This window comes from Canis lupus, chromosome 15 (genome assembly GCF_048164855.1).
Source record: "Canis lupus baileyi chromosome 15, mCanLup2.hap1, whole genome shotgun sequence".
NCBI lineage: Eukaryota > Metazoa > Chordata > Mammalia > Carnivora > Canidae > Canis > Canis lupus.
The window spans coordinates 46,385,074-46,402,320 of record NC_132852.1 but is presented as its reverse complement, the minus strand read 5'-3'; the positions used below and the strand labels follow the sequence as shown (position 1 = coordinate 46,402,320).

The 17,247-nt window shown below is 43.0% G+C and overlaps 1 protein-coding gene and 1 long non-coding RNA gene across 3 annotated transcripts in view; both read left to right on the top strand.

The window, feature by feature from the left end:
* Window positions 1-1,359: 1,359 nt before the first annotated feature.
* On the top strand, window positions 1,360-3,545 carry LOC140604426 (uncharacterized). Its single transcript, XR_012007319.1, has 3 exons — window positions 1,360-1,688; window positions 2,906-3,053; window positions 3,162-3,545. It is a non-coding gene; the product is annotated as an uncharacterized lncRNA (long non-coding RNA).
* A 2,370-nt stretch (window positions 3,546-5,915) lies between these two features.
* Window positions 5,916-17,247, top strand: part of NUB1 (negative regulator of ubiquitin like proteins 1) — a 29,236-nt gene continuing 17,904 nt past the window's right edge. Inside the window, exons 1-6 of one of the 2 annotated variants that reach the window (XM_072776931.1) lie at window positions 6,021-6,068; window positions 8,892-9,009; window positions 10,923-11,090; window positions 13,401-13,459; window positions 14,017-14,122; window positions 14,432-14,502. In XM_072776931.1, the coding sequence (XP_072633032.1) occupies window positions 14,028-14,122; window positions 14,432-14,502 (166 nt within the window). In that variant the 5' untranslated portion in view covers window positions 6,021-6,068; window positions 8,892-9,009; window positions 10,923-11,090; window positions 13,401-13,459; window positions 14,017-14,027. Of the gene's footprint in view, window positions 6,069-8,891; window positions 9,010-10,922; window positions 11,091-13,400; window positions 13,460-14,016; window positions 14,123-14,431; window positions 14,503-17,247 lie in introns of both variants that reach the window. The other variant, XM_072776930.1, reaches the window with a different exon arrangement.

The following is a 17,247-nucleotide window of genomic DNA, read 5'->3' as shown; positions in this document are numbered from 1 at the left end:
TAAGAGTCTGCCTTCAGCTCAGGTTATGATCCCAGGGTGTTGGGATCCAGCCCTGGATTGGGCTCCCTGCCCAGCAGGGACGGTGCTTCTCCCTCTGCCCCTCTCCGTCTTCCCCTCCCCGACACTCCTGTGCAGGCACTCACTCACTCTCTCTCTAATTAATAAATAAAATGTTAAAAAAAAAATAAGAATTTTGTTAAACATATTCCTAAAGTATTCAGCAAGTCTTCTCTGGGGATTGGTTGACTCTGTGCAGGTAATATAGGCATCAGCCAATGGAGTAGGGAGCCCTCTCCTTGCCTGTCTCCTCCCAACAGGCTCCATTGCAAGACTATCCCTGATCACAGCAATCTCATACTTTATTAAGCTCTGTGGCTGCTATTTAATCCCTCCTTTGGGTTAACACCAAGTATCTGGCACATTAGGATGAATCACTTAGGCTGGAGCAGCGTGATAATTTTTTTTTAAGATTTTATTTATTTATTCACGAGAGACACACAGAGAGGGGCAGAGACACAGACGGAGGGAGAAGCAGGCTCCATGCAGGGAGCCTAATGTGGGACTCGATCCCAGGACCCCAGTATCACGCCCTGAGCCAAAGGCAGATGTTCAACCACTGAGCCACCCAGGTACCCTCAGAGTGACAATTTAGTACTTGTGAGGAAGTGGGCACTGGAGATGTAGAGGTTGGAAGGTGAAGAAAGGGAAAGGAGGGAACAAGAAGTAGATATTATCAAACTGAAGCTTTGCCTAAATGTCTTTTGGTGGAGCCACCTACTGCTGATGATCTATTCAACGTCTGCTTCCCTCTTCTTCCTTCCTGGTAGATTAGGAATTTTTTAAGGGGGTAAGCAGTGATTCTCCAAAATGACACACAAGTAGTAGTGGCTATTTTTTTTCTAGTCTATTGACTCTTTTTTTTAAAAAAAGATTTTATTTATTTATTTATTTATTTGAGAGAGAGAGAGAGAGAGAGAGAGAGCACGAGCAGGGGGTAGAGGGAGAAGCAGACTTCTCACTGAGCAGGGCTTGATCCCAGGACCCTGAGATCATGACTGAGCGAAGGCAGATGCTTAACTGACTGAGTCACTCAGGCGCCCGTAGTCTATTGACTTTCTTTGTTTTTTTAAGATTTTATTTATTTATTCATGAGAGACACAGAGAGAGAGAGAGAGGGAGAGAGGCAGAGACACAGGCAGAGGGAGAAGCAGGCTCCCTGCCAGGAGCCCAATGCAGGACTTGATCCTATGACCTCGGAATCACATGAGCCAAAAGTAGATGCTCAACCACTGAGCCACCCAGGTGCCCCATCTATTGACTTTCTAATAACATTTTTTTCTAGTCAAGTCAGAAGTTTAAGGGGTGGGGCTTTGGGATCAGCTCTTGTTTTCCTAATGGAAATGGATAGATTTAGTTGACACATGCTTTGCATTCTTTGCCCTTCCCCTCTTTTCATCTGGACCATGGACACAAGGTCTAGAGGCTCAGCAGCCAACTTTTTCCAGGGCATAAAAAGTGGTAACATTTCAGAATAAAAGTAAAACCAAGACTCACATTCAGTGAGTTTTATATTTATTCATATAAAAATGAACATGTGTCAAAGATTTTATTGCACCCATAAGGGAACAAAGCAAATGTTACAACCTGCTCAAAAGTGGAGCCAAGGAGCACCTGGGTGGCTCAATCAGGTAAGCAACCAACTCTTGATTTTGGCTCAGGTCATGATCTCAGGGTCATGGGATTAAGCCTTCCCCCTCCCCCTGTTGGCTCTGTGCTCAGTGGGGAGTCTGCTTCAGGATTCTCGCTCTCCCTCTGTCCTTTCTCCTCAAATAAATGAATCTTTCTTAAAAAAAAGAATCACCTGTTGAATTTGAATTCCCCAAAGTTTTAGGCAATTGGTTGTGTGTGTGTGTGTGTGTGTGTGTGTTTGTAAAAGAGAGATGGGGGAGATTTCTGATTTTCCCTTTCTTTTTTTTTTAAAGATTTATTTATTTTAGGGATCCCTGGGTGGCTCAGCGGTTTGGCACCTGCCTTTGGCCCAGGGCACGATCCTGGAGTCCCGGGATTGAGTCCCATATGGAGCTCCCGGCATGGAGCCTGCTTCTCCCTCCTCCTGTGTCTCTGCCTCTCTCTCTGCCTCTCTCTCTCTCTCTCTCTCTATCTATATATAAAATAAGTAAATAAATATTCAAAAAAAAAAGATTTATTTATTTTAGTGAGAGAGCACACAAGCAGAGGGAGGGGCAGAGGGAAAGAGAGACTCTCAAGCCGACTCCCCACCGAGTATGGAGCCTGATGTGGGGCTTGATCTCCCCACTCTGAGATCATGACCTGAGCAGAAGATTTTACCTTTTTTAAAAAAAAAATTATTTATTTATTCATGAGACACACAGAGGGAGAGAGAGAGGCAGAGGCACAAGCAGAGGGAGAAGCAGGCTCCATGCAGGGAGCCCAACGCAGGACTCGATCCCCAGTCTCCAGGATCGCTCCCCGGGCCGAAGGCAGGCACCAAACCACTGAACCACCCAGGCTGCCCAAGATTTTACCTTTTTAACTGTCATGCAAGCTATGTGATTTTTAATCATTTTCCAGAATCAAGTAAAGAAAAAAAAAAGTAGTTTAGTATTCCATGGAAGTTTCTCAAACCACAAGCCTACAGCAATGACTACTACTTTCTTGCCACTATGTTCATTTTAGTTTCCATTCACCCTTGGACTTAAAATCACAAAACTAATACTGTATATCAAATTATTTTTAACACTGAAAATGGGTTAAATGACAAAACATAGATTATTCTGAATTTAGTTCAATAGTACTAATACCATGGTTTGATTTCCTTTATCATCTCTGCCGTCACTTCTTTTCTTTCTTTCTTTTTTTTTTTTGTCATTTCTTTTCTTTTGAGAGTTGGAACATCATCCACCCACCTCTTGGGAGACAGATGAACAGAGGTACCTGGGTTAAACACCTGGGAGCAGAACATGCTGGGGATTCGAAACCAGGACACAGAACTTGAGGACTGCATGCTTTCAGAGGGATTCTACTTGGGTCAGGTGAGCAGCCAAGCCCTTCCTGGTGGTATCTGAAATCCAGCCTTCCAACCCACATTTCCTGGAAATCAGAGTAACTCTTACATCGGATTTTTTCAAAATTTTTTTCAGCTTCCATCATCCTCCAGTGGGGTTGAAATTATGTATTCCCAACCAGGGTGGGAACAAATCTCCCTCACCACCTGCTTGGTTTCTCTGTCCTTCCATGTTCTTCTCATCCAGCTAGGATCCTAAATAAAATGGCCATGCCTCCAAATAAGGTTATCACTGATTGAAAATCTACCAGACTGAAAATGTGAGTCATCATTGAAATTCCCTGAAAATTCCAGTTTATAACCACTTCCCCCAAATTCGCATTTATAAATAGAAAAATCAAGAAGGAGCTGTTTTTCTTTTTAAATCAACTTCCTCATCTCTAAAAAATAAGTTTACTGCACAACTTCACCAACACATGTATATTGTTCTGATCAAAGCAATTCTAAATAAAGCCAAACAACATGCTGAAACTTCCTGTTACTTTTCTAGCAAGAGTTGATAACATTCAGCATTAAATTTCACTGTCATCTAAAGGATGTTTAAGGATTTTTCTGGTTCAACTCCAGCAGAAATTACTTGATTCCTTGTTACTATGAAATCCATGGCGACAAAAACAAAAAGACAAATAAGGAAGAATTCTTCATCTTATGAAATTACAGTTGAAGCCACTAAATGTCAGCATTAGGAAGAACAGAAAGGAGGCAGGTTACTACAATACAGCAAGAATGGTAAAAGTTGATTTATTAGTTCAAGATAATATGTATTTTGATTCTGACAGTTACTGCCATATTGCCCTTGTCGGAGTTGTGCCAATTTCACCTTCCTGGAGTAACTAAAGAGGGTGTCTATTTCCACACAGCCCTGCCTTCACCAGCTGTCACATTTTTTCCATCTGATGAAAGGCATAAGGTGGTATCTTGTTGTAGTTTGGTTTTTTGTTTTGTTTTGTTTTTAGAGAGGGAGAGAGAGAGGCAGAGGGATTGGGTGAAAGATTCTTAAGCAGGCTCCATGCCCAGCACAGAACCTGATAGAGGGCTCAATCTCACAACCCTGAGATCAACACCAGAGCCAAAATCGAGTTGGATGCTTCACTGACTGAGCCACCCAGGCACCCCATGTGTAGTTTTAATTTATATTAATCTCATTTTGAGTAGGGGTTAAGTAATATGTCATATGTTTATGAACTATTTGTATTTCCTCCTTGGGGAACTGTATTCACAGAGATCTTTGCCCAGTTTTCTATTTTGTTCCTTTTCCTATTGAATTGTAAGAGCTCTTTATACACCAAGGAGATTTGTCTTTGATGTGACGTACCAATATTTCCCCCCATTCTGCATTTGTCTTTTGACCAAGCAGCTGATTTGGCTCAATGTAAAGAACTTTAATTTCAAAGATTTTCTAAGTATTTGTGTGCCCCAAGAAGGTCTCTTGAGATAGAAGACTTTACTTGGACAGACACAGAAATCTGCCAGCTTAGCATGCACTGATGGACCCACAGGCAATGCTTCCAAGTCAAGAGATGAGAAAAAGGGGACTGAAATTGCTCTGCACAGTGTGTGCAGTGGCCTCTCTGTAATGGGCAGAGATATACACTGGCATATACAGAACCTTTGGGAACATGTTTCTCCTCCTTAAAATGGATTTAATGGCACATTCCAACTAAGGCTTCCCACCAGGGAATGGAAGGGCACCAGGAGGAGGGGTCCTGCCTCACGTCTCCTGACAGGGGATGTCTGAGGATGTGCAGAGCCCCTTTCAGATTGTCCGCACCAGGGCCCCCTGGTGTTTGTTATTCTAGATCCAAAACATCCATTTTTGAAAATATACTGCTGGGGCTAATGGCATCCCGAGGGTTGTCCTGGTGTAGTGAGAGGGATAGACAGATCCCAGCACAAGAGGTTAGCCACCATGCCCTGGTGCACAGTCTTATTATCCGTGTTGACAGAGAGCTAAGTAGCTTGCCCAGGTACCCCCCTGGCATTTGTTGGAGCTGGCTGCCTGCGAGCATGACCTAAGTAAGCTCTCAAGCCCCATCCCATCACAATGCTAAAGCAGGCCCTACAACAGTTTTGGGAGTCAGAAAGGATGGGCCAGCAGCCTCAAACGAGCAAACTTTCAGAGATCTCAGGTAGACTTCTTCCATTTTGAGGTCCATCTACCAAAGGGTCATCTATCCATTTCTCAAAGCTCTGCCAGAACCTGTGCTCAGCCACCTGGGTTCTGCTGACGTTCCCAGAGCATCTCACAAGTGGCCTTTAATTTTTATGCACTCTTGTCTTATTTTCTCACCTAGACACACTCGGACAAAGCCCAGACAGCTTTATCCGTTTTTACCACGGTGGGGGACAGGGAGCTTTGGGAGTAGGCGGACGGATATCCATAGACCTTGGGGTCGGTCGTGTGATGGAGACCCAGTTATCAGGGCCAGTGTCGCGGGACAGGAGCCAGGAAGTCCGGGTGAAGCGACCTAATTTCACCGTGAGTGGAGGGAGGCCCAATGGAGAGCGGGAGGAAAACCCGAGCTTCTGGAGGGAACAACTCTCCCTCCGGGGTAAAGGGTTCTTCCTGCAAGGTCCGCTGGCCTGCAAAGCTTTTGGAGAAATGAAGCCAGGTACAATTTCCTCCCAAGTCGAGCATACTGGGCCGGGCCTGCGGTCCCGCCGGGACACCGGACACTGCCCCGGGCTCCTCGGCGGGGGCTAGAGGCCTCCCCCAGGCCCCGCCCCTCCCCTCCCCCTGCACCACCCCTCCCACCCCGCCTTGGCCCCGCCCACCCCACCAGCCGCCCCGCCCCCGCATTAGCCCCGCCCCGCCCCGCCCGCCCTCTGACCCCGCCCACAACCCCCCTGTCTGGCCGCGCGAGGGTGGCGCGGCGGCCGCAGCGGCGGGGGCGGGGCCAGCCTCACCCGGAATGAAAACAAACGGCAGCGGCTGCCGCATCCGGGCACTCGGCGGGTAGCGGCGGGCGCGGCGGTGGCGCAGGTGAGGAGGCGGCGGCTCGGCGGCCGGTCCCCGACCCGGGTCTCAGCCTCAGCGGCGCCGTGTGACGCCCCGGTTCCCGGCAGGACCCCGAGGCGTCCCCGGCCCAGGGTGGGCGCGGCCACAGCGGGGGGCGGCGGGCGGCGGGCGGAGGCGCGGAGGCCGGCGGGGGCTCGGGGACGCGCCGGCGGTTCGCGCGGCCCTAGGTCTGCGCTGGGCTGGGCCCGGGGGTGGGGGGTTTGGATGGAATTGTCCTGGGGGAGACGCAGGAAGATACGTAGACGCTAAAGTAAATCTCGTTAGATGAAAAGCTTGGATCCTAACACCGCTCCTCCCCACATGTCATTTGAGATTTATTTGCAGTCGGAGCTAGATTTTTTCCTGCTAATTGACAAACTGGTTGATTCTGCAGTGCTCTGCTTCTGCATTTGGCATCTCCCCTTACTCTTAGTTTTTGATTGAAGAATCTTTTATTACTCCTCCTAGGTGGAAATGGAATGCATTTTGAATATACGTACGTACATGTGTATTTGAAAAGCTCTGGGTACCATAGATCGATTCTTTGCAGAAGTGGAAGTGAAAATGTTAAAGGAGTGGTTTCTAATGTTTCACTTTCAGTTTGGAGCAGTGATACTAATGAACTTCTGGGCATCCTTCCCCTTCCCCCTCGTTTTATTGAGAAAGAATTGACAGACATCCCTGCTTTTGTGGCTGTAATGTGAGACGTTGTATGGCACGCATGCTGAAACTTTCTGCCTCTAAAATTCAAAACTGGGGATCCCTGGGTGGCGCAGCGGTTTGGCGCCTGCCTTTAGCCCAGGGCGCGATCCTGGAGACCCGGGATCGAATCCCACGTCAGGCTCCCGGTGCATGGAGCCTGCTTCTCCCTCTGCCTGTGTCTCTGCCTCTCTCTGCCTCTCTCTCTCTCTCTCTGATTATCATAAATGAATAAAAAAAAAAAAAAAAAAAAAAAAAAAAAAAAATAAAATTCAAAACTGGTTTATTAAATTTTTTTTGTTTTGACTTGGTTTCAAGTATGTATCCTCTTTTATTCTGTGGCCTGTAACTGAAGTTTTTGTTAATTACAAAACATCAGGTTAATCCTTTTTAAACGTTAAGTCTCATGCACATAGACCTCCATCTGTTGATTCCCTCCGTGGGCAGAGTGTGAGACACACGTTGCGTTGGTGACTCCCTTTGGGCCTTTAATCAGGCGGTACAAAGAGCTGGCCTCCCTCCATAAGCTGCCCATGAAATGATCACCCCTCCCTGCTGGTATTTTATCCAGAATTCATGAGGACTTTTGAGTAGGGAACTACGTATAGTGGTTGGGTGATTGGTTTGTGCCTGAAAAGCTAAGTACTTCTGTTTTTCTGTGTGAGCAGCTGTTCTGTGAGTGCTTGAAGATCTAGGGTTCTCACGTGGGTCACCTAGATGCACAAGCACCTCTTCATTGGTGTGTTTGTTCCTTACTCCCTTTCCTCCTCCCGTACTAATTACCCTCTTTCTCCCCTCAGACTGATATAAAATAGGTGTGAACTTTCTTTTAAAATATTTATTTATGGAATACACTGAAGTTAACAAACTTGATTTAAAAATTAGGTGACTTGAGTTTTGGTGGTGTGGAATACTACATGCCCTATATAGAAAAAGAAAAAGTTAGTTATCAAGGTTATATTAGCCTTGTATATATTTTTTTACTCAATAGAACTTGTCTTCATCATTCAGAAACTAGTAACTCACTTTTCTTACTGCTTCTCTGATTTGGCTGTTTGACCTCTCTAGCAGCCTTACCCACCCCTTCAAATTGCTATGCTGGTGAGAGATGAGTAGACAACTCCATTGCTGCCAGAAGCTTCTTTGGGAGAGACTAGTTACCTACACAGGAGAGACCAGCAACAAAGGATTGCGGGACAAAATGCAAAGTCCAGTGTTGTAGGCAGACATCCCCATGCTAGCTATGGCTGTGAACTTTTGTGACTTGGGCCAAGTCCTTTTACAAACCTGGGGCCTGGGTGTTTTCAGCTGTAAAATGATCATCTAACCAGTGTTAGATTTGAATAGTGTACATAGATCTGCTGTTGTGTGCTTATTGGAAAGTATACAAATTTTTTTCTGGCAAAACTTTTTAACTAAAAAAATTCAGTTATAGAGAATGTTGGTATTTCAGAGTTCACATTAGCTTTTATGTTTATCATACTAATGTGCTTGGTCTTTGTGTTAAACTCACCAAAATACAAATAGAAGATAATTTATATATTTATGTTGAGTTGTTTATGAAAGCAGCTTCAAGGATTCATCTTTCTTTCATTTGATCTTTTTTCTTACATCAGAGAGTAATAGTTTAGGAAATAGAAAAGTATAATAAACCTTGCTACATATTAGCAACTTTGAAATGTATATTTTATGTAACATATAATATGTAATTGTATATAGTATCTTTTAACATACCTATAGACAATGTATATTTTAGAGAAGTTTATAGCTAGTTAAAACCTAATATAGGGATGCCTGGGTGGCTCAGCAGTTGAGGGTTTGCCTTTGGCTTCGGGCGTGATCCCAGATTTCCGAGGGATTGAATCCTGCATTGGGCTCCTTTCGTGGAGCCTGCTTCTCCTCCCTCTGCCTCTCTTTCTGTGTCTTTCATGAATGAATAAATAAAATCTTAAAAAAAAAAAAAACTAATCTAAAAGTAATTTAAACAAGAGAGGAAGGAGTGGAGGGGAGCTCTTCTTACCACATTGAACACATCAACGTGTTTGGTAAATTATGAAATGCCTTGAAATGTAGTGTGGGATATTGTTCATGTACTGTTTTGTTTTCAAGAATGGCGCAAAAGAAATATCTTCAAGCAAAACTGACCCAGTTCTTAAGGGAAGACAGAATTCAACTTTGGAAACCTCCATATACAGATGAAAATAAAGAAGTCGGTTTGGCATTGAAGGTATTTTCCTTTAAGACATAAATAAATAGCAGTGTTATAAGTCTCCTTGGTAAATAAGATTCTGAAGTCCCAGAAATTTCCAGGTTTAACCATGTAAACTGTTTGCAAAACCAAAAGTATTAGTGATAAGCAGGTACCCGCCTTTTACTGGGAATTGACAAGCTTATTTTTGTTTAATAAGATTGTATTCATAGGAGAATGTTCTCTAATTTCCTGGGCACATACTATTTTTAATACCCTCACAGTGTTAGATAAAATTAGTAATTTGGAACTAATTTCGACCTGCTGGTGCAGCAGTATTGATGCCACTAGGGCGTGTATTACGTGTTCATGGGGAGCAGCTGGGTTGCTGCTCAGTTTTCCTTGCTAACAGGGTTTGCTATAAAACAATTGCTCCCTTCCCTCAGCTTTTTTTTTTTATACAGTGGCTATCTGTTCATTTGTTCAGAATACATTTTTCTAATAATTACTTCTCAATTTTTAATGGCAACATCAGAAATGGCATTATTTTACGTGAGGTTTCTAGAACTTGAAGTTTGCCTGCTTTCTCAAACAGGAGAACATTGATCATTTTTGACAGAAATATTTTATATTGGATGTTGGAATCTCTGCTTGCTCAGTACAAATATCCTGAGATAACTGATGTAGATTTTTCAGGGACTACGGGTTGTCACAGGGGCATCATATTGTCCACTTAGGAGGGAAGAGTTTTTCTTCCTATCTTTCCCCATTCCTGATAGGCCTCACTTTTTAGTTTTTACAACCCATCTTGTGACCTTTTTTCTGAATTTGCTTGTTATTATCCCTTGGCTCAGGAGTTAGATATGGCATAATAGGAAAGCTATTTGGTCTTTGTCCTTGATGCCTGATACAGAGCTCCTAAAACCCTTGGGATATCCCCAGTGGTAAGGGTAATAGGAGCATCTTTTGTTCCAGTGAGGCAACTCTTGGTAATACCTTCAGGATTGTGGCTGGTGACCAAAAAGACCAAACTTCAATCAGAAGATTAGACTTTTGGGGTGCCTGGGTGGCTCAGTCAGTTAAGCATCTGCCTTTGGCTCAGGTCATGATCTCAGGGTCCAAGATCAAGCCCCAGATGGAGCTCTCTGTTCAATGGAGTCTGCTTCTCCCTCTGCCCCTCCCCCAGCTCATGCTTGCATTCTCTCTCTCTCTCTCTCAAATAAATAGAATCTTAAAAAAAAAAAAAAAAAAGATTAGATTTTCAGCACACTTTCCAACCTCAGGGAAGGGAGAGGGATAGAGATTGAGTTAATCACCAGAGGCCAATGATGTAATCCATCATGCCTACAATAATGGAACTCCCATAAAAGCCCTTAAATGATGGGTTTCCAGGAGCTTCCAGATTGGCAAATATACCCGTGTGCTGAGAGGGTGGCATAACCCCTACTCCTCAGGGATAGAAGCTCCTGCACTCAGGGCCCTTCCAGAGTCCACCTCTGTACCTCTTCACCTATATATTCATTTGTATCCTTCATAACAAACTGCGATTGTAAGTATAGTATTCTTTTGAATTCTGCTGAGTCATTCTAGCAAATTATTTTACAACCAGTCCCAATGATTCAGAATTTTCTGTTAAATTATTTAGAAATGTGTAATGTATTACAGGACATAAGTCATGGCCATCCTTTCTTTTACCCCTACAATAATCTCAGTTACTTTCACTTCTTCTATTGGGTCTGTTCTCCTACCTCTTATTTGTTTTTATTTTTCCCTGGATCCTTTCTAGCCTCTGTATCTCTCAAGATGCCAAGCCTATCTGGATTTCCCTCTGATAGGCTGACCACCACTCAGCAGTTTTTTGCCTTAGAGTCCTTGATGCGCTGGTCTGTGCTGTGCCCCCGTTTTTTCTGAGTTTGTACCACATTGATCTCTTCTCTGATTTTGCTTCACAGGACCTTGCTAAGAAGTACTCTGACAGGCTAGAATGTTGTGAAAATGAAGTAGAAAAGATAATAGAAGAAATACGTTGCAAAGCAATCAAACGTGGCACAGGAAATGAAAATTATAAAACAACAGGAATTGCTACAATTGAGGTATTTTTACCTCCACGGCTAAGAAAAGTGAGTAATTTTCCCAAACAAGTACATGTAGCGATGCTTTGTTAACTTAGTGATAAGTTACAATTTTTTTTAAGCTGCAATCCAAAGTTAAACTTCTTTTAAGTTACTTCATGTGCTGAGCATTTATCAACTTCAAAGTTAATTTTATGGATTCTTAAACTGGAACATTTACAAGGTAGGGTTGTCCCTCCTAGGCCTCCCAGACATCACAAAGCCATGCATCACATGCTTACTTTTTCTAGAGTTTGAGCATTTAGAACTAATGGAGAATTAAAGGAGTACTTCAGGTTTTCCCAAACTGCATGCAGTAGGACACATCAGTAAAGACGTTTCCCTTTTCTCTGTGCTGGTGGAGGCTAGAGGACCATCAGCTCGGTGCTCAAGTGGCACCACCTCATGTCAGAGCCACATCCTCAGCATAGTTCAAGTCCAGAAGTGGTACCGGGGCAGGATACTCAAAAGTTGCTGGCCTCTGAGGACTGCTCAGTGTTAATTGTTTTCAGAAGACATGAAACTATATATGTGTGTCAGAGCTACCACAGAACCCAGCAGCTTACTCCAAGACACATGAAAACTGTGTCTGTGCAGAAACTTGCATGTGAATGTTTATAGCAGCTCTGCTCACAAAAGAGCTCTGTCTGTCTAGCCCAAAGGTGGAAACAGCCCAAATATTTGTCCATCAGTGGGTGAACAGATATAGGAGTGTAAGAGAGCCATGTAGTGGAATATTATTTAGCCATGAAGGGGAATGAAGTGCTGACACATCTTCAACATGGCTGAACCTCAGAAACATTATGAAAGAAGGCAGACACAGGGACGCCTGGGTGGCTCTGTGGTTGAGCATCTACCTTCAGCTCAGGTTATGATCCCAGTCTGGGGATCAAGTTCCACATTGGGCTCCCTACAGGAGCCTACTTCTCCCTCTGCCTATGTCTCTGACTCTGTGTCTCTCATGAATAAATAAAATCTTAAAAAAAAAAAAAAAAAGAAGAAGAAGAAGCCAGACATAAAGGCCACATATTGTATAATTCCTTTTATATGAAATATCTAGAATGAGTAAATCCATAGAGACAGGGACTAGATTAGTGATTGCCTGGGGTCTGGAGGATACAGGCAGAGAATGGGGGTGCAAAATACAGTGTTTTTTGAAGGAGATGATGAAAATGTTCTGAAGTTTGATCATGGTAATAGTTGTATGACTATGTAAGTGTACTGGAAACTACTGACTTTAAACCGATGAGCTTTAGGAAATGTAAATTTTATCTCATTAAAGCTTTAAAAAATTTGTAGGAAAAAGAGCTTTATGAGAAAAAGAAAATTATATATATATATGTTTATCTCAGGATGCCCATTCTTGAATTCAAAGGGCAGTATACCCATACAGGCCTCCTCTTTGTTAGTATCCAGCACCTGGGAAACCAGACCACCACTCAGAAAGCTGATTGGCAAGTATGAATCTGCGCAGATTTGCATGGTCTCATGGGCTTCCCTAGTGATTCCAGTTTTTCCTCATAAGCTCAGCCAGTAGAGAATGAAGAGGTGCCCAGATCATGTCCTGCCACTCCCTGCTCAGTGGGCACAGTGAAAGGGAAAATGTCGTGTTCCCTGGGGTTGACTGTAGTGCTGGGTGGGCTGGGTCCTTGTGCCATAGAGGCCAGTTCCCTTGAACAAAGACGCATCACAAACCCCTCTGAACATCCTACCTCCCACCAGACGCTGAAGCCCTGCCTGTGGTGCACACTTCCACTCCCTTGAGGCTTCTAGGTCACAGGGTCAGCACATGTCACATTATGTTCAGTTGCGTTTCTGCCAGGCATGCATCATTTTAGTCCTTGACATTGGTCTCAACCTTCCTGATTTGATAGACAGTAGCACCAAAAAGTGTCACACTGAAGTATATATTTTTTAAATTTTTTATTTATATTCAGTTTAGTTTGCATATAGTGTTTTAGTAGTTTCAGGGGTAGAATTTAGTGACTCATCAGTTGCATGTAACACCCATGCTCATCCCATTACGTGCCCTCCTTCATGCTTGTCACCCATTACCCCATCCGCCCCCCTACCCCACATCCTCTCCAGCAACCCTGTTTGTTTCCTATGGTTAAGAGTCTCTTGTGGTTTGTCTCCCTCTCTGTTTCTACCTTATTTTATTTTTCCCTCCCTTCCCCTATGTTCATCTGTTTTGTTTATTAATTTCCACATATGAATCAGATGATATGGTATTTGTCTTTCTCTGATGACTTATTTCGCTTAGCATAATGGTCTCTAGTTCCATCCATAGTTTCTCTTATTTGCCTTTTTTTTCAACAGGATAGGAAAAACCTGTTGGAGACCCGATTGCACATCACTGGCAGAGAACTGAGGTCGAAGTAAGTATCTGTCTGCACCATGCCTCAGATGCTCTCAGCCCTCCTGCATTGGCTCATATGATCCTTTGTGACAGTCCTGTAAGAGGGGAGAATTGAGGCTTTGAGGCTGCACAGTATGGTCAGGCTCACACTGGCTGTTAAGGGCAGAGCAAGAACTCAGGACTGGCACCTCTTGCTTCATTTCCTGGTAGAACTTGAGATCAGTGGGAGCTCTGTGCCTAACACCTAACGGGTACTTGATAACATGTTCAAATCAATGAATGAATCATATAAATAGGCTGATATTCACCAGATCATTGGCTTTGAATTTTATTTCTTAGTGCATTAATAAGTTGCTATGACATTCAACAAAGTGTTTTAGCCAATTTCAGGCTGTTGGCCCATCTGTAAAAAGGAAAAATACCTGTCACATACTAGTGACATTCTAGCTTTTGAGACCTGGTTGGTTATGTCATTTGCTTTTATATTTTTAAATGGTAAGTGTTTTGAGTCCCTCCAGGGCTAGCCAGTCCTTATTTCTGAAGCTGATTTTTTTCATTTTCTTTGGTCTACATCAGGGCTGTTAGGGATGGATTCAGGAAGCATCATTCATTCAACACACATGAGGAGAAGATTGTTTGGAACAACCCTCTATTATGGGCTCCTCCAAGGAGACCGCAGAAGGTATAGAGAATGGATTTTCTCCTGACATGCATCGAGGGCCCTCCTCTTCAGAAGATATTCCCCATGAGTGGTCCCCACTTTATGAGGAAACAAATAGTAAAGCAGATAGTTTTAAAAAGGACATTGTCTCTTATACAGTTTCAAATAACCATCTAAGTAAGCTGGCTTTATCAGGAAGTGATATTTGTGAGATAGTAAATCAAAGTACTGGGCATTTCTCAGTGAAATGTATAAAATAATTGTCATGATTAAACTCCACTTGATAATAACAAATTGATCACCTGCAGCCTATACTGGTTTATTTTACAGAATAGCTGAAACCTTTGGATTTCAAGAAAATTATATCAAAATTGTCATAAACAAGAAACAACTTCAACTAGGTATGTCATACCGAAGTGCAGATTTAATATCGAGTTAATGGAATGACTCTGCATCTTTTTTCTCACTGTTTTTCTAATCACAAATTTCTAGGGGCTTTACTGCATGGATAATCTAAAACAGATTATTGTAGAATTTATTAAAATAAAAACCTAAAACAGAAAACTCTTCTAATCAGTATTTACTGTGTGTTCTGTGCTATGGGAAGAAAAGACACTCCTTACAGGTCTGAGGAAATGTTACAGAATGGAAGTGTAGGTGTGCTCAGAGTGAAGTGGGGGTTCCTGTACGTTCTCCCCAAGGCAGAAGCGCTAAAGCTGAGTGAGGGCAGTGGATCATATTCCAATTGAGAGAGACTCATATTGGAGCCCCTGATGTGAATTTGAGCAATTGAAAAGGTCCAGTATGGCCAAGTGTAGAAAGTGAGGGGAGGCTAGTGCGTTTTAAGGCTGGAGGGCCAGGCAGAGGCCACAGTGAAAAGGTTATTGTAGTGATTCTTAACCAGGGACAATTTTGCCACGCAGGGGACATTTGGCAATGTCTGGAGACATTTTTGGTTGTCATGACTTGGTTGTGGGTGGGGATGGAGGCTTGTGATCCTGTCACTTAGTCAAGACCAGGGATGCTGCTGAACATCACACAGGCACAGAACAGCCCCAGGACAAAGACTCACTTGGCCCACAATGTCAGTAGTGCTGCTGGGCTCTGTGAACTCGTACCATATTAGTGTTTCTCCTTAGAGAAGCTGGAAGCCATGGGTGCTGGGGGATGACATGATATATTTGGGTTTTAAAGATCCCTTTGGGTGCAGTAGGAGAACGGACTTGAAGGATGCATGAACAGATTCGGGAGACCGTTTAGCTGTCATAGCAGCTCAGGCAGTCACTGTGATTGGTTTCCAGTAGGTTCTTAGGGCTTAGAGAGGTTCACAGCCTAGCTTGGTGGAACGCAGCCTGCACACGGCCCTATCCTGCCTTCTCCATGAGCCATTTCCCATCGTCTGTTTCACATGTCATAGATAGCTTTTCACTGTCCTCTCTCTCTGTGACAGTTGTTTGTGCTATTCTTCACTGGGCAGAAATCCTGGATTTTGTTGTTATCAGATCTATTTATTTCCACCTTATCATTTGTATTTTAATAAGTTCTTTCCCCAAGCCCAGGGCCACACAGATAGGCTTCTACAGCTTCTTGTATTAGCCTCATCTGCATGAGCTCTATAATCTTTCCAGAGTCCCCCTTTATATATTTAAAGGCTAAGGATCCAGCTTTGTTCTTCTAATATCCCCCACTAAACCTGCCCTTTCCACACTGATACTTGGTGCTCCCATTATTAGAGCTCTGTTTCTGCACTTCCCATTCTTTCCATTTACCAGTTGGTTGATTCCTGCATCGGAACCATAGAGAGTTTTTCTATTGGGATATAATGGACGTATAACATTATATAGTTTCAGGTGTACAAGATAATGATTCAGTGTTTGTGTATGTTGTGGAATGAGCACAATAATGTCAACTCACATAGTTAAAATTTATTCTTGTGATGAGAACTCTTAAGATCTACACTCTTAGCAACATTGAAATATATGATACAGTAATTAACTCTAGTCACCATGCTGTATGTTAAATATTTTATTTATTCATGAGAAACCGAGAGGCAGAGACATAGGCAGAAGGAGAAGCAGGGAAATCCAATACGGGACTCAATCCCAGGACCACAGGATCATGATGTGAGCCAAAGGCAGATGCTCAACCACTAAGCTACCCAGGTGTCCCTAGAGTTTTTTTTTTTTTTTTTTTTATTACTGTGGTTTGTTGTAGTTTTAAAATCTAGTAAGATGAGTCCCTTTTTTGGCTCTTCTTTATCAGTGTGACTTGGCTATTGGTGTATCTTTAATTTTCTACATAAATGTTAGAATGTCAGGTTTCTAAAAAAAAAAAAATCTAATGGAGTTTTCCAGAAAAGCATTCAAATTTATATATATAGTTCATAAAATTTCATTATTTAAAAAAAATTTATATGTATCTGTGTCTATTCTGCATCTTGGTGGCTGTTTGTTCCTTTAACTTAATTTTTGTTAGGTTTATGTATTTGATTATTTTTCATAGAACTAGCTTTTGAGTTTGTTAATATGCTTTCATTCTGTTTCATTGATATCTGACGCTTTTAAAAAAAAATGTTTTATTTATTTATTCATGAGAGAGAGAGAGGCAGAGACACAGGCAGAGGGAGTGGCAGGCTCCATGCAGGGAGCCTGACGTGGGAACTCTGATTCCGGGTCTCCAGGATCACACCCTGGGCTGAAGGTGGCGCTAAACCGCTGAGCTACCCGGGCTGCCCTGACACTTTTTTTTTTTTTTTCCTGACACTATTTTTATTAACATTTTATGTGTAAGGAAACTGGGTCCTAGGAGGTAAGCACTTTACTCAGGGCCACAGAGTTGAAAAGGGATAGAACCCAAGAGTTTTGCTTTTAACTGCCCCGCTGTGTTATGCCCCGCTGCACTGTGGCTTCTCATCTGTTGCTATGAACTGGGTTTATTATTTCTCCAGTGAGAGGGTAGGAAAATTCACTGGGTGATATTAGATTTTTAAAAGATTATTTATTTATTTATTTATTTGTTTATTTATTATTTATTTATTTATTGAGAGGCAGAGACCCAGGAGGAGGGAGAAGCAGGCTCCATGCCAGGAGCCTGATGTGGGACTCAATCTCGGGACTCCAGGATCACGCCCCGGGCCAAAGGCAGGC